The sequence below is a fragment of the Clarias gariepinus genome, chromosome 14 (genome assembly GCF_024256425.1).
Source record: "Clarias gariepinus isolate MV-2021 ecotype Netherlands chromosome 14, CGAR_prim_01v2, whole genome shotgun sequence".
Taxonomy (NCBI): domain Eukaryota; kingdom Metazoa; phylum Chordata; class Actinopteri; order Siluriformes; family Clariidae; genus Clarias; species Clarias gariepinus.
In genome coordinates, this window is record NC_071113.1 from 3182501 (window position 1) to 3195000 (window position 12500).

Below are 12500 nucleotides of genomic sequence, written 5' to 3' on the forward strand. Positions count from 1 at the left end.
AGAGAGAGAGAGAGACAGGTAGAGAGAGAGAGAGACAGGTAGAGAGAGAGACAGGGAGAGAGAGAGAGAGACAGGTAGAGAGAGAGAGAGAGAGACAGGTAGAGAGAAAGAGAGAGACAGGTAGAGAGAAAGAGAGAGACAGGTAGAGAGAAAGAGAGGTAGAGAGAGAGACAGGTAGAGAGAGAGACAGGTAGAGAGAGAGAGAGAGACAGGTAGAGAGAGAGGTAGAGAGAGAGACAGGTAGAGAGAGAGAGAGAGACAGGTAGAGAGAGAGAGAGACAGACAGGTAGAGAGAGACAGACAGAAGTGAATGGTGTAAGTAAAATGAGCCGAAGCTGCACATCACTGCACACTAATGAGACCGTGGTGTGTGTGTGAGAGAGAGAGATGTAACAGAATATACTCCTACAGACCCAGTGTGTGTGTGTGTGTGTGTGTGTGTGTGTGTGTGTGAGAGTCATGTGAGCATCATCCCTCCCCACTGGTGCTGCATTCCCTCACAGTGTGTACCCTCAGAGGGGAAACCCTCCTGCTCACAGCCATCAGCTCACACACACACACACACACACACACACACACACACACACACACACTGAATATTTAGGAAAAAGCTCATCGTTTACTTTCCTACGTTCCTCATAATTATTCCTAAATTCGAGTTAAACCATGGCGTTGTGAATTGCGATAATAAATCACACTTTCCTCAACAGCTAACAAACAAACAACACACATTTAACTTCCAACTTACCTTCGTCCCCTCGAAACATCCTAGTGAGAGGAGTCACAACGTTAGCGGTCATGTTATCGTCATGCCGTTACTGTAAGAGCGAGGTTACAGACTGAACTAAGATTCTCATTAGCGATACTTCAGACGCGACGTGGGAAAGACTAGGACGTTTTGGGTGAAGAGGCTGTTGTGTATCGTTTGTGGAAGGAGTCTCCAGTTTCAGAGCTCGTAAGAGAGCGCCCGACAACTTGCGTTAAATTTGTATAAAAATACAAATGAAAAAAATAATAACATGTTTTCATTTAATAACTTTGAAGGCGTGAGCCAGCATGTTGGTGTGACATCACAGAGAGAAATTTCCATGCAGTAATTCGTCACCTTCTCCAAGTTGGACGGTTTAGTTTTTAAAGCTGGGTGACGTTACGAGACATCGATTTTGCGGTTATGACAAGATACACTTTACTAAATATCATCATCATCACGTCTGCATAGAACTGTTAAAGCTTCTCTCTTTTTTTGTCTGGGTGAGAAGCTTGAAGTCTACCAGTCGTTGCTTCTCATCAGTAAAACCTTGTTAGCAAAATTACGTATTGCGATTTGCTTTGTAAAGACTTTGCACAAGTCCTGTGCTTTTTCAACTTTTATCAGAATGAGTGCGAGTTCATTTCTCACACGGTAAAAAAAAAAAAAAAAAAAAAAAAACTTTCAGGTTTAAAGTGCAAATTTTTTTGAGATTTCTATCTAAATTGAAAGTTTTTTAACATTTAAACAGAAGTTTTGCCAAAACAGATGGACGGAAACAAACCCCACCTCCGACACCCTTGGATCTATCCGTCATGAGCACAATGCACGTCCGGACGTTTCTTGAAGGACAGAGGCGTGTGAGCCGCGTGAAGCTATTTACAAAAGAATCGACCGACAAGACGGATGGACGGTGGACGCCGAGGTCACGCTGGAGAATATGCGCCATCTTTCCTCTTTTTGTTTAGTTTTTTGGTGACAGCTATCATTTTATATAACATTTTTTTGTTTTCTTGCAAATCACATTTTTCAAATGCTTAAAAAGTCAAAAATGCAACAGAAAGCAAACCGCTAATTGGGTCTTGGCGCAAGTTGAAAGTGCAAATTGACTTTTTTTTTTTTTTTTAACATAATGATCTGTTCAAACTATTCACTCACATCTAAGAACGCTTCTTGTACAGATTTACATACGGCGGTGCAAGTTTCCATGCAACGGTCAATTTCTGTATTTAATCCTAGATTAAAATGCTAGCTGCACGTAAAAACAAGAATAAACGCTTACACCATGTGCTCGTATGTGAAAGGTCACAAAGCAGTGACTCCCGTCTGACCTCAACAACTCGAACTACGACAAAACTGTAGGCGCCGTTACCGCAGAACAGACGATGCTGTCGCAAAATGATAAACTGACAGAAGAGGTTTAATTGCGCAACAACATCCTTCTGGACGCTTATCATCACTCTGCGCGTGTTACACATGCAACATGTAATGCAATGGATGAAATTCGAGAAAAAGTGTGTGAATCACAAAAACAACCAAAAAAGACAGACATATGCATGAATGTACAAGTGACGTTTCTGCAGCTTGCATGCAAACGGAAAAGTCAGGACAGAAAGTGTGGGAGAGTCCCTGACCTCGTGCATGCCTAAAATAGTTTTCAGGAAAAGCGTGCCAAGACAACATGCAAGGAATAATCCAGTGCACAGAAAGGAAAAGAAGAGGAAAAAAAAAAAAAAAAGAGAAGCGCACAGATTTTGTTTTTGTTAGAGGGGTTTCAAGGGCACGTACAGTGCTTGGAGGCGCTCCAGGGTGTGTTGGGGAACCTCTGGCCGTAATACTCCATCATGAGGAAGGGGTTCGGTGCAGGGTGCAAACCCACCACGTCCATGCCCTCGTACATGTTCTCCACGAGTCTTCAGGATGGGGTTCGAGACCGATCACAAGGGCAAGTGTGTGTATAAGTGCGTGTGTGTGTGTGTGCATCAAAGCAAAGAGTGCAAAGGATCCATGATGGACTTTGGGTTGTGTTGTTCACTGATAGGAATATAAACACACACACACACACACACACGCACAAATATCCAAAGAGATCTGTTTGACCCAGATGGCGTCCCACTTTAATCCAAAGCTTGAATGCGAACCGATCACGAACAAGTTGAAGCCGTGTGCGCGTGCGCGTGCCTCTGTGTATAAGTGGGAAGGAATCCACGCGCAGGAAATCGCGAGCGCTGATCTTCTCTCTCTGTCTCACTCTGCGCGTGCTCGCCGTTCACACCGAAGCCATGTTTTTTCTTTTTTATATATATATATATTAATCCCGCGGTCTCGTTTTCCTCCTCCTTCGCGTTAGAAAGCAAAAACAATATATAAGACGGATCCGTCCTCCCGCCGTCGCACCCGTGTGCCTCGCGCTCGCGCGTTCGTTCCGCTGCGTCGCCCCTCTCCGGCGCGCGCGGAATAAAGTGACGAGAGCGCGCAGCTGAGATCCAGGCCCCGCCCCCCGCACAAGGAAGAAGAAGAAGAACAAGGCGAGGGGGCGGGGCCGAAAACAGCGCAGCTGATCGATAAACCGCGCCCACAACCTCCTTTTCCAAAAGCCGTAGCCCCGCCCCCACCCCTCCCTCTCTCTCTCTCTCTCTCTCTCTCTGGTAATGTTTTCTTTTAACTCTGTATGATGTTGAAAGAGTTTGTAGCAATAGTTACAAAGTTAAAGCTAAAAATAATCTGCTGATCTTTAATGTAATCAGTGATATTATTATTATTATTATTATTATTATTGTTATTATTATTATTGTTGTTATTATTTGTCTGTCTGTGTGTCTCTCTGTACAGCAGAACTCTCTATCTAACTTATAAATACAAAGAAATCCCATTCTGTAAGGTTGAGTATCTTATGCCACACACGTCACACAAACACACCCCCTGTTCGGTAATCGGAAAGTGAATCACAGATAAAGATGAAGTTAAAATTCACTTATGCCACTTCAGTGTGAAAATATGAACTAATGTCAGTAAAAATATTCCATTGATCTTTTCTAATTAATATCTATTGGTGCAGATGTTTGTTTACACTGAGCCAGTAGCGCATTTTTAAGTAGAGTATTAAATCCGGCATATAACTGTCCATAATATCACTTACACTCAACATTTTGATTTCACTTATGATGCAAACTTAAACTTCAGGCAGATATCTAAGGACTACCAAAGTCTCCTTAAATTCCGTCCAGCGGTCGATTTAAGACGCGCTCACAGTTGGTCGCATGCACAGTACTCTGTCGAAGCTCGTGGCTCGTAGCTCAAAACTGCTCATAACTTCAATTTAACGCAACATTTTGATTTCCTTTATGGTGCAGTCTTTAACCTCAGCAAATACTGAAGGACTCATTCAATTCTGTCCAGACAGTTTTGCGATATGCCGTGACACAATCTGGACAGGAATCAGACAGGAAATTTTGGTTTCAGGTCCTCCAATGTATGAAATGTAAAAATATTGTTCTGACCAATGTACAGACAAAACCTTTCTTTTATTTATATAGATATACAAGAGAACTAAAGTTGTTTAAAGGAAAATCCTTATGAAAATATGTTTTTATTTTGTTTTTTAGAGACGATTTTTAGTGGAAGGGTATGTGAAAGTATCTTTGTACAAACTTCATATTATCACTTCATTCATGAAATTTGTTTATTTTCTTTACTGTGATAATCCATAAGCTACTTGAGTGCGACATTCGACACAAAACCTATGACAAATATATGACAGTTTTGTTAGCTTTTGATCAGTTGTATTATTTGATTAGATTTGACCTGATGCACTGTGAAGCAGGGAAGCCATGATGAGACTAGCGTATCGCGTGTAAATAAATAAATAAATCCTCTATACGAAACAATGTTAGCACATGAAACTAAGCAAAATAAAACCTTCAACTCATGCTGTGGTCAGGGTTCATGGTTGGTTTGTTTGTTGGAGTCTTAGTCGAGGTGCGCAAGTTTGCTAGCAACCTACTTGGCAACAACTGCTGGCTACAACAACAGCGAGATCCGCCTCGGCTCTTCACTAAATGGGTTTCTTCTAAACTAATTTGCCCCCCTCTCTTGCTCCCTCATCGCTCAAACTCCTTTTCTGCTCCCCCCCCCCCTTTTTTTTTTCTTCTTTTCTCCCCCTCATTTGCCTAATGCCATGCGCCTGAACTTTCTCTGAACCCGGCTCGGCTCGGCTCTCAACCTCCCCATGACCCGCTCCGCCAGGCATCCTTCCCTGACCTAAACTCCATCACGCACGGCCTTTCCCTTCTTCTACACTTTACACAAAACTGCAACAAGCTTTAATGCAATTAACGTTAAACATAAAAGCCTTTAACTCACCAATACGTCAGGGTTTTTAATGGATTCTAGAAATAAAAGACTGAGAAGCATGGTTCATGGGAAACAGGCAACATTGAGAGCTGATTAATATTCTGTTTGACCTACAGTAGCTCCACAATACTAGCAGCTTCTCTAAATGACCCTAGTTGTATGTTCATATAATAGCGTTTCGAAAATTCTAAACAGAAACCAGACTAATTTCATAAATAATTTCCCTTCTCGCTGTCCATATTATGTAAATTTACTTCCACAACCATTAAACCTGTGCTAGACCATATTCTGTGTAACACGGACTCCATCTACTGAGCTTTCCAGCAACAAAGTTAGCACAATTTGAAATTTAACAGTTAGTGAATGTGGCATAGGTCACAGTCAAGATGAAAGTTGTACATTTACATAATTTTGACTAGCTAGAACTTTTTCTAATCAAACTAGCAAAACTGCTTAAATATGTAGGTTACATTGCCTATGTAGAACTTAAAAAAAATTTTTTTGCCGTATTTATGTATGTGTAAAATACGCAAACTAAGACAAAAAATTACTAGCCGTATTTATATGCAACATATGCTCACTATAACTTTCTTAAATGAAGCTAGCCACATAGTTATGCAATACAGTCTAGAGTCTAGTTAGAGCACTTGTAAATCATTCTAGCTGTACATTTGTGTAAGACAGGTTAGTTTAAGTGTTCATAAATGAAACTAGTAGTATGTTTACATAATATAAGTCAGCTTAAGAGTGTTCTTAAATCTTTTCCATTCTAGTTAAAACTTTTCACATACAAACTAGCGGAAAAAAGAACTGTGATATATACTAACTGAAAATGCAACAAGATGTTTATTTTTACAATAAATTTAAAAAGCACCTTTTATAAATGTATCTAGCTATGAATTTAGTATTCCTATACCAAACTAACTTTACAGGCTAGTCAAAGAGAGCTTAAGATAAATCAGCTGTGCATTTATGTGATATAGTCTAGCTAGATAATGCCAAATTTACATAATATAAGCGAGCTTATTCCTAATTCCTAAACCAACTAACTTATTTATCTATTAAAGATTAGGTCATGCTAGTTATGTAGTAAAATACACTAGTTGTGCATTTATGCAATAGAGTCTAGCTACAGCATGCCATATTTACATAATATACGCTAGATAAAAAGTTAAAGCAAACTAGTTGTATATTTACATATTATTGGCTAACTAGAACATACTTGAAGTAAATTTACATAATATACAACTAGTTTACTTTAAAAACTACTTGTATATTTACATAATATTAGCTATCTATAAAATTCTTAAAGTAAACTAGTTGTATAGTTACATATTATGGGTTAGCTAGAGGGTTCTTAAAGTAAACTTGTTTTTAGATATGCGTCATCTAGAATGTGCTTAAATCCAACTATCTGTACACTTGCATAACATTAGCTAGCTAGCACAAACGAGTTGTGTATTTATGCAACCCATTCTAGCTAGTGCATCCAATAGTTACATAATAAAGGCTAGCTAGAGTGATCTTTAAATAAACTAGCTTGCATTTATGCAGTGCATTTTAGCATTCTTAACTCAAACAAGCTGTATATTCTTGCAATATAGTGTAGCTAGAGCATAAAATCTTTTAATAATAAAAGCTAGGTAGAGTGTTTTTAAAGTAATGTAACTTTATATTTACATAATGTAGACTGGCTAGCACATTCAAAATTAAACGAGCTGCTCACTTGTTGAAATATATCTAGAGCATACATTTAAAAAAAAAAAATTTTTGGCTAGCTAGAGCATTTTTTAAATCAAATTAGCCGTATAGATTTATATAAGGGATATAAAATAAAACCAGAATCAGTCAGGACAGGTAAATGTCCAGCCAGACACCTCCTGAATTATAAAGAGTGGTGCTCTGTCCTGTAGTGGTTTTAGGTATCAAAGAAGGGCACTAGATAGGGAGCAGTGCACATGCTACGGCTGATGAAGGAAGTCTGAGATGACGGAATATACGAGGCCGTTTATTTTAGCCGGTTCCTTTGCCCTCACTCAAAGGTGGCAGTGAGTTTAGGCAGATGCTGTATGTGAAAAGTTAAAGCAAACTAGTGTGTGTGTGTGTGTGTGCGTGTGTGTGTGTGTGCGCGTTCTGTGTTTTAATGCAGCACTGCAGTGTGTTTACACTGCGATAAGGGGAAGGTCCTCTCGGATAACAGATCACATTCCTCAGCTCTTTTATCCCCTGCTTCTTCTTGTTCTTCATCGCCAGCTTTCTCTCTCCTTCTCACTGTGTGTGTGTGTGCGTGTGTGTGCGCGTGTGTGAATTTCACCATCATTACACCACTGCCCAGTCTTTCATCATTTTTACATATTTGAAGGGGAAAAATCTTACAAATTGTATTAAAACACGAAAATTTAAGAATCTAAGATCTCACATTGGTTTTAGGTTTACTTAAGTAAGACAAACGAATGTGTGTGTGTTCATTCTCCTGTGTGTATCCTCTTAATTAGACTGCTATCCACAAACGATGTACTAAATGAGCCATGCAGCTCGCTGAGACCCCACCAGACACACTCACTCCCTTACACACACACACACACACACACACACAGCTAATGTGAAGGAACAGGTGATAAACAGAAAGAAAGCGAGAGAGGAAGAAGAGACGAGGCTTTATGAGCCAGGCTGATTAAAGGTGACTCGGCCACGTTTGAGTGTGTCAAGTTATTTTTATTGCCCCAATACAGCCGCCTACCAGGATGCGTCCTAAAGCATGCGCTCTTTTACACTACGCGCCAGGACACGGGGTTATAACCTGTCATAAGATGCGAGGATTCAGTCTTTTCTTATGGAGACCTAACAGAATGTGTGAAAGTTAGCACATTAGCTCCACTAGCTAATTTACTGCCTAGAAACTGTGAGGATGACGATGGGAAAATGGTGTGAGTACAGCAGCAGCGATTGTTTGAAATTTGTAGGAAAAAAAGTGTGGAAAATTTAGTTTGTTGTCAAAAAAACATCTGGATGAAAGGAAGGTTTCTGGATGTTAGGAGGAAACCTGAGAACCTACAGAAACCCTGGGTGGAATTTAGAGATGGACTTAAGCTTTTATTTGTTTTTTATTTTGTCTGTTGTCATTCGTAATTAAACTTTTTGCTTAATTTTTGCCATATGTTTTTTATTTCTTTTTCTTTTGTCTTGAATTTTTAAAATATTAATTCATACTTCATTTTTGAAAATTCTTCATTGGGTTAATTATTTTGTAAATTTTTTTGTCCCCTCAAAAAAAATCCCCTGTTATTTAATTTTTGCAATAAGGCTTTTGGTCTTTTTTTTTTTTCATTGTTGTCTCATGTTTTATAATTTTACATTTTTGTTTACATTTTTCATGGGTTTTTTTTTCGTGCCTTTTGGCAATTTTTGTATACAATTTTTATTTTAATTATTTATTTCTATTTTAATTTTCACCTAATTATATAGTTGATGGTTTATATGTGCAATGTTCTTATCTTTCATAAATTCTCGTAAATTATGTTTTGAATGTTACTGTACATTATTTTAATAAACACGTTTTACAGAGAAGATTACATCCCCAGTTTAAAGTCCTGGCTTTGGTGAAGGTCAGTTTTTAATTTTTTCCTTTATTTTACATACTAAATAAATATTATAACAAGGATTTTTGATTTTTTTTTTGGCTTTTAACTTATTCCTTTATGTTATACATTTACACCATACCAAGTGTCTTTTAGCTGTAGAAGCCTAGAAAGGACTCCAAATCGAGGGGGAGTTCTTCAGACTTGGGTGATATGATGATCTGATATTAAAATTATCATAAATTGTTAGGAAATATATCTTTTTTAAAACTTTTTAATTACCTTTACACGCTATATCAAGACAGCTGAGATGATGTTCAAATTAATCTCTATATCTGTAAAACATTTTATCAGTGTTGAATATTTATATTTTTCTATATAAAGATGCAAATACATTTTGTCACTTCATCAATAATAAAAAAATCATATATTTATAACTTTTTTTAATCATGATGCTACTGTATTGTATATATATTATGGCAAGCTATATTGCTTGTTGTAATACAATATTTCTGTCATATCATCAGCCCTACTGCTCACATGGTGTATGTATATGTGTAAGCTTTTAAAGACTGGGGGGACCAAAAAGAAAAGAAAAAACAGAGATGTGTTTAAAAAATCTACCCTTCCGGAGGATTGAAACGAGGCCCTGCATTTTTATGACCTTTTATTACTTTTTGTTAGAACCAAAAGGAGGGAAGTGAGGAAGTGATGGAGTGCCGAATACGGCGCTAGGGGTCGAGACAAGCTTTTGGCCGTCCCAGAAATGGAACGTGGATAAAAGACAGGTTAAATGTTGTAAAAACGTGCTTAGATTTCGATTTCGATTCGGGACATATCCATAAAGAAAAGAGGGAGCTGTAGTCTCCAGGCCTTCAGACTTCCCAGCAGTGTGTGTCATAAAACCATAAAAGTAATGCTTTGTGTGTGTGATGGCGTCTTTAATGCGTCCTATAGAGCGCACTGAGGCATTTATGAGCCACAGTTTGAAAGCGTTTATAGCTAGCATCCTGCCATAGCACTAAACACAAACACACACCTTCTGGCTGGAAAGAATAAATTCCTATGATGTAAGTGCTGAAGCTGAAGGAATTTAACGCAAGAATTTGATCTCAGGTTCGATTTCAGTGATTTTCATCATAAAACACTCAGAAAGAAGTGGACTAGTCCATTACTCCGCGCTGAGGTGGGGGTCGGCACAAAGAGTGCACTTCCTGTTTCCGTAACACCACTTCACCTGTGTAAACTGAACATTTTGTGGATGTAGCAATATGTAACACCCTCCATGAAACTCCACAAACTTGTACCTGATTCTTAAGTCCACAAATCCTGCTTTATTTTAACAACAACTTTTACTAAGAAACCAGATAAAAAGAGAAACCAAAGAAAAATCTTAAGGCAAGATGGTTTAGGTGGAGGTGTGAGAGGTGTGTTTCGCAAAGAAAACCACAGAAAATAGAAATTGAGTTTCAGAACTACAGTTCCTGAATGAGTTCTTGTTTAAGTTCCTGTCCCTAGGTGGAACTGGGTCTCCAACAGCAGCAGACCTTCAAAAAATCGTGCAGAGATGTGAGAACAGAAAAAAAAAAGTTCTTGAAACTATAGTCCGGATGATGTAAAGATTCCTGCTATGGTTCCTAAACTGGCCAAAAACAATGTTTAAAGGTTCATCATTTGTTATTATGATGAAAATAAGTTTCAAATTACTGACAAGGTTTCTGTGAAAAGTTCCAGAAAATAAGAACAAGAACTTTTTCATCAACTGGAGTTACTGCAAAAACCTGGAAAGGTTTTCTAGGAAAGAAATCGTGGCATGAGTTCCCAAATTCCTGAAAGGTTTCCTGCTATGTGAACGCTTCTGAGGAATCCCAAAACACACAACAAAAAGGCGTTCGGGAGAATTGTTTGTTCTGCTCCACAAAGTGAACTCCTAGATCAGGGCAAAAAAAAGCTCAGCTATTTATTTATAAACGTACACCATCTGAGTGTGTTTGTGTTTCTTTTTGCTGTCCCCAACAACCATGACGAAAAAATTCTTATAGGAGTGAGATTATTGTGCTAATTTTGTCACGAAACAAACAAACCGGATTCAGGGATCTGCTGCGCGTGACGGCAGAGCTGTTTAATTTCCCCTCGGATTCCAGTCGTCTGTTCTTCATTGATTTTCTCAGAGGTAAATCCTGCAGTGTGAAGCTCTCTGTGGCTGGTACCCAGAAAACCCAACACACTCCTATCATGTACTATTTAATACTAACAGTAACATTAATACAGATGCTACGTGGTGAATTTAACACCTGGACATAAGCTAAGTGAAAGTGGGGCCAAGTTGTATAACAGACTAATAAGGCTGTGTGTGTGTGTGTGTGTGTGTGTGTGTGTGTGTGTGTGTGTGTGTGTGTGTGAGGGGTTGTATAGGAAGTTCCCTGCTCGATCACAAAAAAAACAACAACAAAGGGCCGAAGACAAAATACCTTCACTATCTGTAGCACAGGGGGTCTGAGAACCGGTAGGGGAGCGTGAGGGGTCCAGATAAATGGATAACAGGAAAAATCAGCATTTCAAAAGGAATAAAAGGATAAGATAGAGTCGAAAGTCGTTTGCTTTCTCTCCAATAAGGTCCCAGAGCTCTTCTCGAATATAGTGAGTCCTGATTGGCTGGAGGTATTACGTTGGGTATCACGGCTCCTGAGATACATCTGTGAGTTTTAAAATATTTTAACTAGTTTCCAATAAAAATTCACACTTTTGTTAGTTGGTTTAAATGAAGGTTTTCTTTAGTTTTGTTAAGTTAGGTTTATGTTTGTTAGCATTTTATTTGATGTATTTAGAACTTCATCTGTTAAAATTTTCATCATTTTCCTTATAATATAACTTTAGTAGCGCTTTATTGTTCATTACTGCATTTACTTTAGTTTTCAACTGAACGCCGTTAAATATGCAATTTGTTTTGTTTTAAAAAGAAGAAATAAAACCAAAAATATTTATTTTACACTTAAGCATCTGCTTTTTAATAAAAAATGTCACAGTTTAATAATTGTAGCTAGTTCTTGCCTCAGTCACTGGTTCAGTTTCTTGTGTGAATTTGCTATCTTCTTGTTTGTTTTTGTTACTTTGAACATGAGAGCATACAGTAGATGAATAAAATAAATATACATTTTTAATTAATACAATTTGAACCGATTAAGTTGAAGATTTACTGCTAGTTAAAAAAAAAGGGTGCAATTTTTGTTACTGTAGCTAGTTCAGGAGCTAGTTATAGCTATGTGTAAGTATATTCTGGCTATGTGTTACACGTAAAGTAGCTAAAATTTAAAATCTTTTATTTTATTTTACTTTTGCAACTCGATAAAAAAAGCGTAAAAGTAAACTGACTAGTCATGAGTTAGGGTTCGGGACGGAACCAATATGTGAAACCCTGTAAATTTGTCGCATATCTCAGTTCTTTGACCCCATGTGCACACACACACACACACACACACACACACACACACAACCTCATGGACTCTTCAAACAGTGCTGAGCAGTGTGACATTGCTGATAGCACTGCTCAATTAGCATTCTAATAGCGCTGATAAGAGGCCACCAATGAGATAAAAACACACATATAGGCTAAGTGTGTGTGTTTGTGTGTGCCGGTGTTTGTCACATTTCCAATCACCTCATCGGGGGCACCACACCCTGTTCACACACAAAATGTATAAGCTGTTTCCCACCGAGAGTCTGCAATATTTATCTATTCTGAAGCTTTAAAGAGTTCTCAAACTCTCCTGAAGAAGATCTCTACAGTTCCTGCATGAGTTTTTGCTATAACGTAGAACTTG

General features: G+C 38.3%; 1 protein-coding gene across 4 annotated transcripts in view; it reads right to left on the bottom strand.

Moving 5' to 3' along the window:
- raraa (retinoic acid receptor, alpha a) overlaps positions 1 to 12500 on the bottom strand; it is an 81127-nt gene that overhangs the window by 16653 nt on the left and 51974 nt on the right. The window contains exon 1 of one of the 4 annotated variants that reach the window (XM_053511211.1): positions 2537 to 3209. The exons of the other annotated variants lie outside the window; for them this stretch is intronic. Within the exon in view, the coding sequence (XP_053367186.1) occupies positions 2537 to 2648 (112 nt within the window). The 5' untranslated portion in view covers positions 2649 to 3209. Of the gene's footprint in view, positions 1 to 2536; positions 3210 to 12500 lie in introns of those variants that run through there. 4 annotated transcript variants of the gene reach the window in all.